Here is a 15163-nt window from a genome sequence, read left to right on the forward strand (position 1 = left end):
CAGATGCTGCCCAACACAATCTGGAGCCTCTAAAGGACAAACTCCATGTGCCCTGGCTGTGTGGGGCCTGGCCAGCATGTTTGATCCTCCTAAATGGTGATGATAAATTACATGCCTTTTAGCTTGGATCCCAATTAATCCAATATTATAAATTTATTTTTCAGACCATCTGACTAAGCCAAAGAAAGCAGCAAGGAGAAGTACAAGCCACCAATTCAGAGGTCTCCTCCTAAAATTTGAAGTTGTGAGCTCTGGGTAGAATGGATGTCCCTTTGATCATTGAATGAGAGGCCCTGACTGATCCGTCAAAGGGCCATCCCTTGAGTTCTGGGGAAGAGGAAGAAGGTGGAGGAGAGAGGGCACCTCTCACCACACCCTCCATTGCTTCCCCTGGAAATGAGGGTCACTCGGTCAGGGGTGAGAACCTTCCCCACTGGACCCTTTCCGGGGATGCCCAAAAGTGGCTCATCAAGAAACTACTGCTGCCCCTTCCCTTGCTAGACTATGGGGCAAACATGCAAAACCCAAAAACCAAAGCACCCCAGAAAGAAACACCACCACCACAAGTCCATACACCACAATAAAAATGATGGATTTGCCAGGAGCCCATGCAGCAGACAACCAAGCCTGCGTGGTACCACGAGAGTCATTCCACAGTGCAATGTGCGCACAACTACTTTCCAATCTGCAATCACTTTTCCAAATGAATAGCTGCCATTTAAGATAATTTAGTTTTTAAAATACAATCTCTAAATAGGATTTTTAAGAATATACTCTTCCCAGGCCCCCAAAATTTAGAGTATGTATGTAGTATGTGCTGTATGTAGATCTACTTCTGTGTATGTAGGTGGTTGTGTACACTTCAACAAATACATACCCTCCCCCGAGGCCAAGAGAAAAACATCACCCTCTACTCACCAGTGTTCTTACAAGTCATGTTCTAATAATCGTACCTGGGACTCATGCATGGAGCATATACAGCAGGGGCAAGAAAGGGCAAATTTCAAAGAGCTGTTGTCCGGGGATGATCAGAAATATACAAACACATGTGCTCAACTACCTAGTTCGAAAATGAGGTAGCCACATGAAGGAAGTGGGGGGGGGGGGTGGACATCTTACTGCTTCCCAACACTTGCACTCCCAGGAATCTTAACTCCGGGGAAGGGGGACTCCTGGTCCCACTACCTACCTATGTTCCACCTCTTCTGATGAACCCCTGGGGCAGCCCCAGAAGGCAGTGTCCTAGATATGGCCCTTCAGCCTTGCATTAGGCCACCACCCCAGAGCCCCTGACTCAGACCTACCCAGACCTGGGGTCATGGGCTAAACTGAAGATGCCACGTGAGCATAAGGGTGAGTCTTGTGGTGCTGGCCAGGAATGCCTGGTAGCTGACGAGCAACTGTCACTCTGGACATGAGAAGTAGAGCAGTGTTGCCTGGGCAGAGTCTGAGCTCCCATGGGGCTGGGTTCTGCATAGGGAAGGAGGATTAGGAGGCTGGGCACTCTCTGATTGGGAGTCAGCCCCCACAGGTCCAGGTGCAAACACGCCCCTCTGCTCATCGCTCCTCTCCTCCCTTCCATCCCCCACCTCTCCCAGGGGTGTCTTGTATATGGGAGGAGGGGGCACAGGGTGGGAGTAACCAGGCCCCGGTTGGACTGTGGAAGGTCCTTAGAGAGAACCTGAGGAAGTTTTGTTCCTCAAGAACTTTCCAGACAAAGTTCAACCAAAACCACCTGGGTTGAGACTTACCAAGGGGCAGGCCTTGGGGGCAGCTGGGCCTTTGGCTTTCCCTGTCCCACTGCCCATTACTCCAGCCCCCAGGCCCTACCTCTAAGTATTTGTTTTGCTATGGGAAAGGGGGGGCCTTCAAAGAGGCCCCAGTAGAGAAAAGGAGGAGAGGGGCGCCTGAAGGGGCCACTTCCGCAGACGTGGCTGTGGGTTTCCCCCTCCCAGAGGCAGGAGCAGCGGTGACCCTCCCCAGCCACCCTCCTCCCTCCCTTATACCTAAAATACCCAGAGAAGGAAGGGCCCCCTCAGGGGAGAGTTGGAGAGGCCTCGGCCTGGGTGTTTTGGGGGTATCCACAGGACTTCCTGCTGTCAGATGCTCACAGCAGAGCCCTGACACCTCTGGCAGGGCCCAGCTACAGCCCCGGAACCTCATTGGTCACTGGCAGCAGCATTTCTCAAAGGGCTGCAGGTGTCTCCGAATGAAGTGCCAACGCAGAACCCCTGTTTTGGGCCTGGGGCAGCAGTAGGGACCCCCAGGCAACAGAAATGGTGGTTTCTAACTGCCATCTAATTCTCTAGTGGAAAAAGTCACCCGGCTGGATTAGTTCTTGGTTTGCACCCCACCCCCGCCCTAGGGATAAAACTGACCCTGGTTTTAAAAACTGTTTTAAAATTTTTCATAAATTATTAAGTATGAAAATGTAGGCTGGCTTCATTCATTCAAGAGGCAACGATAAAGTGAAAACTGAAAAGCCTCAAGACTCTTGTAAAACACAGAAAGGGATTCCCAACCATAGCGATGGGCTGATTTGAGATCCCAGTGCCTGGGGGCTTCCTGGGCCAGGTCTTCCTCTTCCCGGGAGACACTGGGTCCTTTCTCAGAGTGAGCAAAGCAACAAACTGCTGCCCGGTTTTAAAGATAAAAGAGCAGACTGGAGATAGGCTATTCATTATTAAAGAACATTGCAGTTGGAAGGGAGAACTCTGTCTCAGAGGTGTACGACTGGAGCCCTTGGTGGGCCCGCGGGTGACACCTGCACGGGTGGGGCTGGGAACAGCACAGGCTTTCTCTGCGTGAGAGCAAGACCCAAACAGACACTCGCTCCACAGACAGAAAACTCACCAACACTCCTCAAAACTGCTAAAGAAAAGAACCAAAATGAAATATTAGCAGTTTGTTAGCAAATACCAAATGCAAAACAAAAAATTCAAAAGCTGTTATTTTTTGTCAAAATACTTAAAATTATTTGTGGAGGCCCCAACACGGGGAGGATCAAACTCAAGAGTCCAATGTACTTGTTCATTAGAGCAGCCTCACTGCCTGTGCTCAAGCCCCAGGCAGACAGCTCACCAGGGGGCAAGTGACCTCTGCATTTAAAGGAAAGTTCAAATGATGAAAACCATACCTGTAAGTGGTTTGATGACATTAGCAGAAAATTAAATAAAAATTTATATTATATACTTGAAAGACACCAAAGAGGTATTTGGGGAAATACGTTCTGAAGTTAACATGCAGAGTTATCAGGTATCAACACCCCAACCTTCCTGGGACAAAGCCAGCCAAGCGGCTGCTCTCTTGATTGGCCACACAGAATTAAAGGGCTTTCTCCATCACAGCACTGCGCCACCTCACACCGCACGCTCACACTCTCCACACGGCAACAACATGCAACAGAGCGACAGGCACGCGCTTTGTGACTGGCTATGCAGAGCTGCAGTAGGCACAGGAAGCTTCGTCGTCTTCATAGTTCCCTAAGGAACACTGGTGTCAGTGAATCCTAAGGCAGGTCTGGTTAGGGGGTTTGTCTGCACTGGGAAGCACCCTTGGTGGGGAAGAATCAAGATCAAGCAGGCTGTCTGGGGGCCTCCCAGAGAATGCCGAAATTCTGCTTCCTAACCACGGCCCTGCCTGGTTTCTCCTCCTTCCGTTTCCAGGATTTGCTGGGCTCCGGGCTGGCCTAGGGCGGCCTGTACACACATCTGAATAGTGACTTCTCAGGACGCACTCTTCTCTGTTCCCTGCTCAGCCATTCGGCCCTGCCCATGGTCTTTGATCCTCCTAGCTGCATCCCTGACCCCCTCAGTCACTAATCATCCATGAACCTGACCTCTCACTCCACCCTGATCCAATCCATGGTCAGTTTTCTCAAGTAGTTTCCCGACTCCCAGCCACAGTGGCACCGACTCAAGCTCCACCATGATTGCTGGAGCTCTCCACTAATCATCCACAGGATGATCTTGGCACTCCCTGGGCCTTTGCTCACCTTCCCTTAAGCCATTCCATTCTCAATTGATAAGTCCCACCCTTTCCACCCACGTCCTACAGAGGCCATCCATCGGTCAACACCTCCTCCTGTCCCTTCCCACCTCAAAAATCTTTCTGCAACCCCGCCTTCTTCTCTTAGCCCTTGTGGGTGAATTCCCTGGTCCTGCCTCTTTCCATCCTCTCAGAACCCTGCTCCACCAATGTCCTCTTCTTACTCACCCCACCTCACCCACTTTCATCTTTCCTATCAGCCTAGACACATGCTCAAGTCATAATTACTCTCCACAAACCTGAGACCTCTACTTCATGGTCTGTCCCAGAACCTTACAGGATCATCTATACTCATCACCTCCACTCCATTTAAGTCTTGACAGGTGACATTCTGGAAGACCACCAATGCCTCCCGCACATCTAAAACAGCTTAGGGTTATGGCTCTCTCCCTGCTGCCCCCGGGGCTGGGCTAGTGCCCTACCCCATGCTCCCCAGCACCCTCTGTGTGCATGTTTCAGGCACTGCTCACCCAAATGGTGCTTGCTGACTCGTCTGCTCCCACGACACGCCTAGATCTGTCGGCCCTGCATCCCTGGTCACCAGCGCAGCACCCAGCATAGAGCAGGCTGGCAGCAAGACCAGCTCTCCCCCTTAGCTCTCTCTCCAGCACTGTGCATCTGGCCACAACTCACTGCATCCGCTGCTTCTGCCATGTCTTTCTGCCTTGCCCTTGTCTGAAACACCCTTCCCCACTCTGCCTGTCTGGCAGTTTCCTTCTCAGGATGGTAGCTCTGTGTACCCCCCTGGATCTTTTAAAAACTAGGAATGTTTATGACTGCTTTCCTTTAGGAAAGAAAATGTGCTTCAGCCTTCATGCTTGTGGAGTTCAAATGACTGACCGGGGGATTCTAAAGGACAATGAGCCAGCAGTGGTGCCTGGAGCACCACTTCAAGGTGAACCACAATTTGCTGTTCATTTTGCAGAAATGGGACCATTAATCCAGTGCCCTCATCACCCACAAAGCTCAGTCACACACACACACACACACACACACACACACAGCAATACAAGGTCCATAGGCAGCTCCTCCAGCCACGCAAAAGCAGATCAGATGGCTGGATGTTTTTGCAGTCATATTCTGATTTTTTTTTTTAAACTAGGAAGCAACAGACAGCTGTACAAGGACCACAAACTCCTTCTGGCTACTTACTGTTTCTTGGTCTCTTCAAATTTGTGCAGCTTTTTGCGGAGACCTCCTGACTTAAAACCTTGGCAGTGTGCTGCTGGCGCTCCGATGGTGACGACGTCGTAGTTCTGATCTGAATGACAGAAAGCTCTCCTCCGTTACTCTGGGCTCAGGCCTGTGGACAAGCCAGCTACAGGGATATGCACACAAGTCTTGGCTCCTGCCCCTCCAGCCCATCTCCAAGAAGATTTTGGTTCCCTTAATCCCACAGCTTGGGCTGTTCAAGGGCCTGCTGGAGCCCAGCACCATCATCTCAGCAAAGAGGGGTTCTGTGTCTCCAGGTGGAGCCACACGGGGCTGCAAGAAAGTACCCAATGATACTTGTTTGTACCCCTCCTTGGGATGTCACAGAAACACAAAGGGAAGCTGGAAAGCAGGGAGACAAGGGGGAGGGATTTGAGTTCTTTAACAGAGACCTTTCAAAGGTCCTTGTGACAAGTCTCTCCTGCAAGCCACCCAGAACATACAGGGAAGCTGGGGCAGGCGCAGGGCACTCAGGGACCAAATACCCAGGGAGAAAAGAATTGAAATGTGATTCAACAAGAGGGGCAGAAAAATAAGTACCTGATCCTCCATCGTCTTGAACTCTCATCCTTTGTATGTGCAAGTTTGTGGGAACAAATTCTAACTTTTTATCTGCTTTCAAACTGCTTGCTTTAAATGAGGGACCTAAGAAGTAGAATATGAGAAAACAAAGACCATCAACATGTGTTCTGCATTCCTGAGTAGGAAGCAGAAGAATGGTATTCAGAGGATGCTGCTGCATGTAAGTAGGTATGTGTTGGCAGTAGCCTAGAAAATTCTGAGTTGTCCAAGAACACATTTCATTTGCAGATGGAGGGTGGGTGCAACGTTGATGGGAGGGCAGCCTGCTGGCTGGGAGACTGGCTCTGGGTGCTTAGGTGGCGAACAGAGCCAGGGACAGTCAGCTTCAGAAGGCTGTGGTAATGATGCTGTGCCTCCCATGACTCAGCTCTCAGCTGAGATCTGACACAAAGATGTGATTTTGTGCAGTACGATGTCAGCACTACTATAAAAAGCAAAGGGGTCCATGCCAAAGACTGCCTGTTCCAAACCTAGGGGTGGCCATTATCCAAGATCAAAGAAACTGGTTTGGCTAGAGCAACATCTCTCAGTTCCGAAAAGCGATGAACAGCTCTGCTGATAAACCCAGGTCCATCAAGATGAACCAATGCAATACAGCACTGACTCGAGCCCTCTGGAACACAAACTTAAACATGTTCCCCTGTTTACGCTTGTTTGGTTAAGGAGGTCAGACAATGTTTTGTAACAAGAACCCACGATCTTATTTCTATAATCAGAATCCATAACTAATTAAGTGTAGAAACACATGCCTACAAAACAAAGGGATTACAAATGGAACTGACAATCAGAAGAGTAGAAGAAATAAACATTCTGTCTTGTGAAAAAAAATAAATTTATCAGGCCAGCATATGAACCACAGGCAAGCAGTGTGTGTTGTGCATCTTGCCACAGGAGATGCTCTCTAGAGCCTAATACTTAGGGTGTGGGCCACAAAGCAGCAGGAGCACTCACGAGCCTGTTCGAAATGCAGAATCCCAGACCTATGTTTCAACAAAATCCTTAAGGGATTTAGATGCACACTGACATTTGAGATGCTCTGCCCTAGAAAACTCAAGGTTATGTGGGCTTCTACTTTCCTGGGTAACAGACTTCTGGCATGGAGAGGTCCCTCAGCTCCTTCAGGCAAACACTGCCACTTCCCTTAATGATGTGCTCTTCAGACTCAAACCAACCCTAGGCAACACCACTTTGTCAGCCCTACATTTGGCTTCTCATCCAAGTTCATATGTTCTATACCAAAACCACATTAAGGGGTTATGATCTTCCTTAAACCCTGAAATTCCATTATGTAGAGAGAAGAATCTGAAGACAGGGAATAATTCAAAACGCTAAAGCAATACATAAAGTAATGAAAAACCAAAGAAAATTCATTCCATTTGGAATAAAAGAGGAACGAGTTAAGAACAGTCTTCCAAATCTAAGACTGTTTTGTAAATCAAATGGCACCTTTCAAGAAGAAAATGTTTGCACTTCATTTACTATTTTGAGCCTTAAAATGGAGAGTTCCATCCTGACAATTTACATGTTCAATAAAAGTACCACTAACTATTTAAACCGGGAAATCTAGAAAGCATCCTATGTCCTTTTGGTCACTTCACTTCACTGATACTAGCCCAAGATGAAGAAATAACACAAACCAGTAATAGCCTGGTGATTTTGTCTCCCCTAAATTTCACTCTACAGTGGCTGTTTTGGCAGATGACATCACAGGAGGACTTTTCACTGCAATTCACAGATTTGTCTTTTTAATTAAGATCTGAAAAACCCATATTTGAAAGAATTCACACCTACATGAGAAGCTATTTTTAAAAATCCATTAAGGTGCCTGTCAGTGGGAGTTTGTGAGCAACCGTGGGTTCCAGATCTCTGGCCGGGGACGTGGAGCGCAGTGTGCTTTGACTGGACGGGGCCGCACCCACCTTTGTACTGATGGAGGTCAGTCAGGTTCTCTTGGTACGTGAGGATGATGGTCTGGTACTGGGTGACGATTTGGCGCCGGAGGCTCTCCCAACAAGGGGACAGCTCCCCCAACTCCTCCAGCTCACACACTCTGTAAGCAAGGCACACACGCATCAGGCCGTGGGACTAGCTCACTTCCCTGGGGAGTCTCAAGAGCCCTACCCAGGAAACCAAAATGTACGTGGACACCTCACTGATGCCCAGGGCGGGCCAGGACAATGGTTACACTGCCAGTGTAAAGGGCGACTGGGTGGGGGGTGAGGACAGACAGCTACATGACAGGCAGACCACTGACCATGTGGGGGAGTGTATGGAGAGGCTTTGTACAGAAATTCAGTTGAGTGTTAAGGGGAATGAAGTAGAGATGGGAGGAAAGAAGCTGTCAGTGAGTGGTTCCACCATGGTGCCCTGGTGACCCTGCAAGTACCTGCTCAGGTACAGGCTGGAACCACAGCCTGCCCAGGTTCTAGTGAGGTGTGGACTTCTGCCTGTCACCAGGAGAACAGCGCTGCAGAATATAAAACCTCTCGGCTGCCGCCTAGAGCTGGCTCCTCAGCTCATGCTGTAGTCATTGGGCTCTTCTGTCTCAGCATTGTCCTTTTTGGGTATAGGACAAGGACCACAAGAGTTGGCGTCTTTGGCTATTCTTCCTTCCACTGCCTATGTAAGTAAGGAGCTGCCTGAATCTAAAAGAGGCCTGCTGTGTCATTTCTGGTCAAATCAGACAGGGCTGGCCTTGGCCATGTCCTATATGTAGGTGCTTGACAGAGGCGGGGCAGGGAGTGGGGGGAAGAAGAGAAGAACGAAGAGGAATGGCTATCTTCAGAGAAATAAAAGCTGTATAAGAACTGAAATATAAACTTAGCTTAGCAATGAATATCATAACAACATAACATAAAAGCTCCATAATCATAACAACAAAAACACAAAACAGATTAAAAAAAGAAAAAAGGATAACCATACTAGGAAAATGGGGACTGGGAAAGTACGAAAGGCCTAAAATCCCCATCACAGGAAATCAGTAGCTAATACTTGAAACTGATTAATAAAGAAAATATGTATATATTTAGAAATATAGCAGTAAACACTAAATCCACTAAAAAGTGATTGTTTCTGGGAAGTAGATCAGAAAGTAGAGGGCCCCAAGAGTTACGTTTTTAGTTAAAAACTTTTCAACACTATTTGGCTTTTTATACTATGCACATGCTTTCCTTTCAGAAAAAAGCAAATTTCATAAAACTTCTTGAGAATCTACTAAATTGCCTGAAGTTAAAAAAAAAAAAAAGTTGTGCCATTTTATTATTAAAATAGCAAAATTAATGTAAAAGAACAGCCAGCACAGGTAGGGCTGTGGAGAAGCCAAGGCCCTGGCTACTGCTAGCCGCTGGCCCACTCCTGAACACAGGAGCTCGGGCTGCCTCATGGCTGCTGGCCACTCTCTCTGGAATGTCTTTGTCCTGTGTTTCATGAAGCTCTTCTCAGGCCTCAGTGTCAGTTTAATGTCACTATTTCACACAGGCTTGCCTGCTCAGATCACCCTGCCCCTTCTTACAGCTCCCTTTTGATTTCCAGCACAGGCTGACACATCTGGAGCTCCCGAGTGGCTCCCAGCTCTGTGTCTGACCACCTCCCACAGTCTGTCGAGCTCACCAAGAAGCCTCCCACACTGAGCACAGTGCCTGACACGTGGTTGCAGCTAAAAACAACAAAACCCTGAACTAAAGCATTTGTTAAATGGATGTACTCTTTAAAGTTGTAATATACCACATCATGGGAAATTGTGCCATAATTAAAAATTAAAACATGAAAAGTGAAGATACATGGAAAAGGCAACTGTCACTGTGTAAATATATACAAATAAGGCAAGGCTGGAATGAAAATTTTTTTTTTTTTTTTTTTTTTTTTTTTTGAGACAGAGTCTCGCTTTGTTCCCCGGGCTAGAGTGAGTGCCATGGCGTCAGTCTAGCTCACAGCAACCTCAAACTCCTGGGCTTAAGCGATCCTACTGCCTCAGCCTCCCGAGTAGCTGGGACTACAGGCATGCGCCACCATGCCCGGCTAATTTTTTGCATATATATATATTTTAGTTGTCCATATAATTTCTTTCTATTTTTAGTAGAGACGGGGTCTCGCTCTTGCTCAGGCTGGTCTCGAACTCCTGACCTCGAGCGATCCACCCGCCTCAGCCTCCCAGAGTGCTAGGATTACAGGCGTGAGCCACCACGCCCGGCCTGGAATGAAAATTTTTAAATACCTCTATGTGCATATGTACAGATAAAGCAATTAGCAAGATACTAAGAATTGGTAAATTTAGGTGAAAGGAATTTGGGTACTCATTGCATTATTCTTGCAATTTTTAACTTTTAATTTTTTTCAAGATAAAAAATTAAAACAAGATAACTGTATTAAAACAGTAGGATTCTGGTTGCCTTGTTTTCTTTCATGCCTCTGTTGTGTTTATAATTAACATTTATCTTTTTAGGACAAGGAGTAGAAATGACAGTCTGAGACGGCTATGATTTGAATGTGTCCCCCAAGGTTCATGTGTTGGAAACTTAATCCCCAATGTAACAGTGTTGTGAGATAGAACCTTTCAGAGGTGATTAGGTCATGAGGGCTTTGCCCTCATCGATAGAATAATGCCATTATCTCAGGAGTGGGTTGGTTATTGCAGGAGTAGTTTTATTATAAAAGTGAGTTCAGCCCCCTCTCACAAGTTCTCTCGCCATGCTATGCTTTCTGCCATGGGATGACACAGCACAAAGGCATCTGCCAGATGCTAGCACCATGCTCTTGGACTTACCAGCCTCCAGAACCACAAGCCAAATTAATTTCTGTTCATTATGAATTACTTGGTTTCTGGTATTCTGTTATAGCAGCATAAAATGGACTAAGACAGAGAGAGACAAGAGACATAATCTGCAGGGCCTGATCCACCTGTCAGGCATCTTCCTGCCTTCAGACTGATAAAATATGCCCTGGGCTGAGAGATGCAGGGCGGTTGAGACCCTTGCTCTATGGGACCAGCGTGCCCTATGGGTCACACTCAGTCTTCCGGAGCCCTCATCTTTGTGGCCCGAACCTAGGAATCTACTGATCTGAGCAGCTATGCCCAAAGAATGACTGCCATTTCTAACTTTCTGAAGGATGAACAAGAGGGGAAGGGAAGGGAAGATGTGCTGAGTGCTGGGCAGACATCTGGGGCTTCAAGTATACTGTCTTATGAACTCCTTGTACAGGAATCTGTAACACAGATGAGCAAACTGAGGCTCTGCCAAGCCAAGGCCACAAAGCCAGCAAGGGGTGGAGGCTGCGTGTGCAGTTCAGCCCATCTAATGCTGGTGCTCTGCCCACCACATCTCAGAATGGAAGCGGCACATGACATGGGTGTGATGGGTGGTCAGCCCTTCCATGTGGCCTCACCTGGCGGCATCTTCTTCCAGCAGGAGCTTCACGAACTGCCGGGGCACATGCAGGGACAGCACGCTCTCTGCCATCTGCTCCAGGATCCGCAGGTGGTTGCCGTCGGTGGTTGGAAACCGGTACATGCGGCAGATGGCGCCACCAAACACTGAGGTGGGGTGGCAGGGGAGACAGGCAGTGTGAGAGCTGGCTGCAGACCTGCCTCGTGGGTCCTCCTCCCCTGGCCCTCAATGATGCTGACACCTTCAAGTCCTCTCACCATTCATCTCAAGGGAATTAAAACACTTAAACCAAAACCCACCAAGTGACTGACCCTGAACATTCCTCCATTGCAACATGCAATCTTCTCATCCCAGAACATGTAACTAACTCTAAAGTGCAAGCAGCTGTGGGCAGGGAGGTTATCAGTCACTAAACCCAACATAAAACAAGAAAGAGTGAAACAAAGGAGGCACCTGGCTTCCTCGGAGTATTACTAACTCTTCCTATGCTGCAAAAAGAACAGCTCGCTGACAAGCAGAGAGGTGAGAATACGGGTGCATGGCTGTGACAATCATGGGCCTGAGTAGACACTCACAAGAGTGGCAACAGTACCAATGGAAGAAGCTGTTTACCTGATTTCAGTAAAGTGTCTTTTCGTAAGGAAGCATATTTGGATCGGATTCCCAATGCCTCGGTCAAGCTCTCATCGACGGGTAGAACCATCTAATAATGTGTACGGAAAAGCACAAGAAAACTGTGAGACTCAGCTGGCTTCAGAGCGCTCAGCAGAAATGGTGGCCTAAGTACATAATAAAAGAACTCTTAAATGAATATCCACCATTAACTCTACAACAAACATGCTGCCCAAGCCACAAATTCATCCATCTCCCAGTGTACTGAACATACTCCATGCATACATAATTACCTAGACATGCATATCTTCTCGGTCATTTCACCTTGTGTTTTGGTGTCCTAATGTATAAAATGAAAGGAAGGGAATAGAGGATGCCAAGGAATATTCCAGAGCTAACATTATGGGCTTATTTGGGGTAAAATGAGATATCTCTGTATTTTACAACAATGACTACTTCTCTGTGTTGGGGCTCTTAAATTAGATTTCTCCTTTGAGAGCATGAGAGTGTCTGTGTGAGAATGTGCATGAGAGGAGGTGTAGGAGGGTGTGTGTTGGATAAGGGGAGAGGACAGGGGAGAGGGAAAGGGTGCTGAGAAGGTGGGGTGCGTGCAAGGCATCTGCAGGGCACATGGGTCTGGCAGAGGAGGACATTAACAAACTAACAGATGACCCAGGTCTCAAACACCTCTTTGCTCATGCGCCACACCTCTCAGTCTCCCCTCCCAGCTGCAGTTCCTCCGGCAGGGCTCTTGCCTACTCGCTCCCACACTTAGAGGTGGCCAGCGTGGTATCCGGAGCAGACACAGGCTCCAGGGCAGCAGAGCCTGGCAGGCTGGGAGCCTTTGCTCCCTACTGCGAGATGTGCCTGGGGAGAACTGGAGCATCCTGCTGGGTGGGTTGGTGGGGAGGGGGTTGGATTAAGCAGCAGGCCCTGCCCTTCACTGAGCACAGAGGCTAAGTCCACATGGACAGGTCCTCTTGCTCTTTTTAAGGGAGAGGAGGAAGGTGGCATACTGACCCTCCCATTGACAGTGTCCAGAGACCGGGTCACAGGGGGCCGCTGGTCTGACTTCTCCTCCATCTGCCAGCCAATAACAGTGATGTTACCCACACGGTCACTCTCTGCAGACCTGCAAGAAGCAATGTGCTTTGATGAGCAGTGTGGCGACTGTGCTTCTTTTCTGCTTAAATGCACAGCCCAGCCACCCTGGGTCATCGGGGGTCCTGGGAGCAGCAGGGCCTAGCCAACAGGTCAGTCAGTTAGCATTCGCTACATGCAGTTTCCCTCTAGGGGACGCAGATAAGGAAACCCACGGGGCACAGAGAAGGGCTGCATCTGAGAGGGGACAAAGCACCACAGAGAAGTGTGGATGTGCCAGGTGAAGTTGGGGAGGGCTTCCCTGAAGAGGAGCCAGTGCTGCTCCTGAGCTGCCACCAGCCCGAGCTCACCCCTGCCCAGAGGGTGATGGGGACACATCTCAGAGTCAGGACTGGAGAGCACCTTTTTCTGGCACTGGACCCCTTTCTGTTCCTTTTCACTCTACTCTCATACCTTGCTTAGCCCTAAGACCAAGGCCAGGGCCAAGGCCAAGGCCAAGGCCTGCACGCCAAGCTGCCTGGGCCCATATGATTCAGCCGAGGGGGGGGAGGGGGGTCTCAGGCTTTTTATTTATTTATGTTTAACTTAGCCATGTTCTAAATTTTTATATGGTCACACCAACTGACCATTTCCATTGTGACTCTCTCATTGTTCTCATGCCTAGAAAAGTCCTTCCCCATACTATCTGTTCAATAGTCATCTTTAACTCTTTTTACAAAGAATGAGGTCCCTTTCTCACATTTAACTCTGACCTAACTAGAATTAATTCTGGCATATGATGTACCTAAATATTTTTCTCCAACATCCCTTTCCCTCACACAATCCCTCTTATTTTTACCTAAGATTCTTCCTTTTTCCTGAATCAAGTTCTTCATACATCCTAAGGGCTGCCCCGGGGCTCTCGTCCTGTCCACTGATTGGACAGCCAATGCCTGCAACACTATTTACAATAGTTTCAGAATGTTTTGCTATTGAAGGGTCTTAATCTTCTTTGTCAAATCTTCTTTGTTGGGGTTTTTTTTTTTTTTTTTTGGAGACAGGGTCTCACTCTGTCACCCAGGTTGGAGTATAGCTGTGCAATCATAGCCCACTGTAGCCTTGAACTCCTGGGCTCAGGCGATCCTCTTGCCTCAGCCTCCTGAGTAGCTCGGACTACAGGCGTGTACCACCAAGCCTGGCTAAGTTTTAAATTTTTTTGGTAGAAACAAGGCTTCAATATGTTGCCCAGGCTGGTCTCAAACTCCTGGGCTCAAGTGATCCTCCCTCCTTGGCCTCCCAAAGTGCTGGCATTATAGGCGTGAGTCACCATGCCAGGCCGCCTTTGCTATTTTGGACTCTTTTCCACTTTTTACATTATTTTGAAAAACAGAACACCATGTCAGGGGCTTTGCTGGAAATTTCCCCTAAAATGAATTTGGAAGGGTTGACATCTTGGCATCTTTCATCTTCCCAGAGTGTATGTGTGGGGATTCCCTTTCATTCATTCATTCTGTCAACAAATATTTATTGAGCACTAGGTACTGTTCTAGGACCTTGGGATACAGCAATGAAGAAAAGCAGACAAAAATCCCTGCTGTTTGGGAGATTATATTCTATTGGGAGGGAACAGGTAACAGACAAACACATTTAGTACTATTAGATATCTAGGCTTTCCTTTAGGTCTGACCATAGCTGTGCTCCTATCTCCTACAAATGCCACAAATTTCCAGTACCTGACAGGCCTCTGATAGGCTGAGTAATTCCTTTGCTTCAGTAGACAACCACATCCCCCAAACTGGCCTCTGGTGGGGGGCAGGGTGCGCTCTCAGCATAGGAAACGGGGCCTCTCCCCATCTGTCCCTGGACCTCATAATTCTAGATCCTTTCAAAAGAATAAAATTAAATACCACCAACCTTAGTGTTAAATGTAACCTATGATGCCTGTCCTGGAGCAGATCTTTGACAATGAATGTTCCAGAGCCCAGTAAATACATCTGAGGAAGAGAAGGGAAGAGACACACTGCATTAGTGCGCTGGCTTTGCCTCGGATTCAATTACCATGGCCCCAGGGAGTCCGGCTGGCTAGTTTCCACAACACATCTTACCCTCATGTCAGCAGCCAATAGAGATGCTCAGAAATTCTCGAAGACAAATATGTTTAGACATGAGTTAATTTGTGAGCTAGTAGTGAAGTCAATCTGTGTTCGCTTCTCAAACGATTACATAATTTTAAAAAAAGGAAAAAA

General features: G+C 47.9%; 1 protein-coding gene across 8 annotated transcripts in view; it reads right to left on the reverse strand.

Annotated features, from left to right (window-relative positions):
- Nucleotides 1–15163, reverse strand: part of INPP4A (inositol polyphosphate-4-phosphatase type I A) — a 140184-nt gene that overhangs the window by 37375 nt on the left and 87646 nt on the right. For 3 of the 8 annotated variants that reach the window (XM_069495010.1, XM_069495004.1, XM_069495007.1), the window contains 8 exons: nt 14832–14911; nt 12858–12969; nt 11838–11928; nt 11224–11371; nt 7761–7891; nt 5800–5904; nt 5200–5308; nt 2854–2868 (listed from right to left, as the gene is read on the reverse strand). In XM_069495010.1, coding sequence (XP_069351111.1) covers nt 2854–2868; nt 5200–5308; nt 5800–5904; nt 7761–7891; nt 11224–11371; nt 11838–11928; nt 12858–12969; nt 14832–14911 — 791 coding nt within the window. Of the gene's footprint in view, nt 1–2853; nt 2872–5199; nt 5309–5799; nt 5905–7760; nt 7892–11223; nt 11372–11837; nt 11929–12857; nt 12970–14831; nt 14912–15163 lie in introns of all 8 variants that reach the window. The other 5 variants (XM_069495012.1, XM_069495011.1, XM_069495005.1 and 2 more) reach the window with 2 other exon arrangements.

This window comes from Eulemur rufifrons, chromosome 19, assembly GCF_041146395.1.
Source record: "Eulemur rufifrons isolate Redbay chromosome 19, OSU_ERuf_1, whole genome shotgun sequence".
Taxonomy (NCBI): domain Eukaryota; kingdom Metazoa; phylum Chordata; class Mammalia; order Primates; family Lemuridae; genus Eulemur; species Eulemur rufifrons.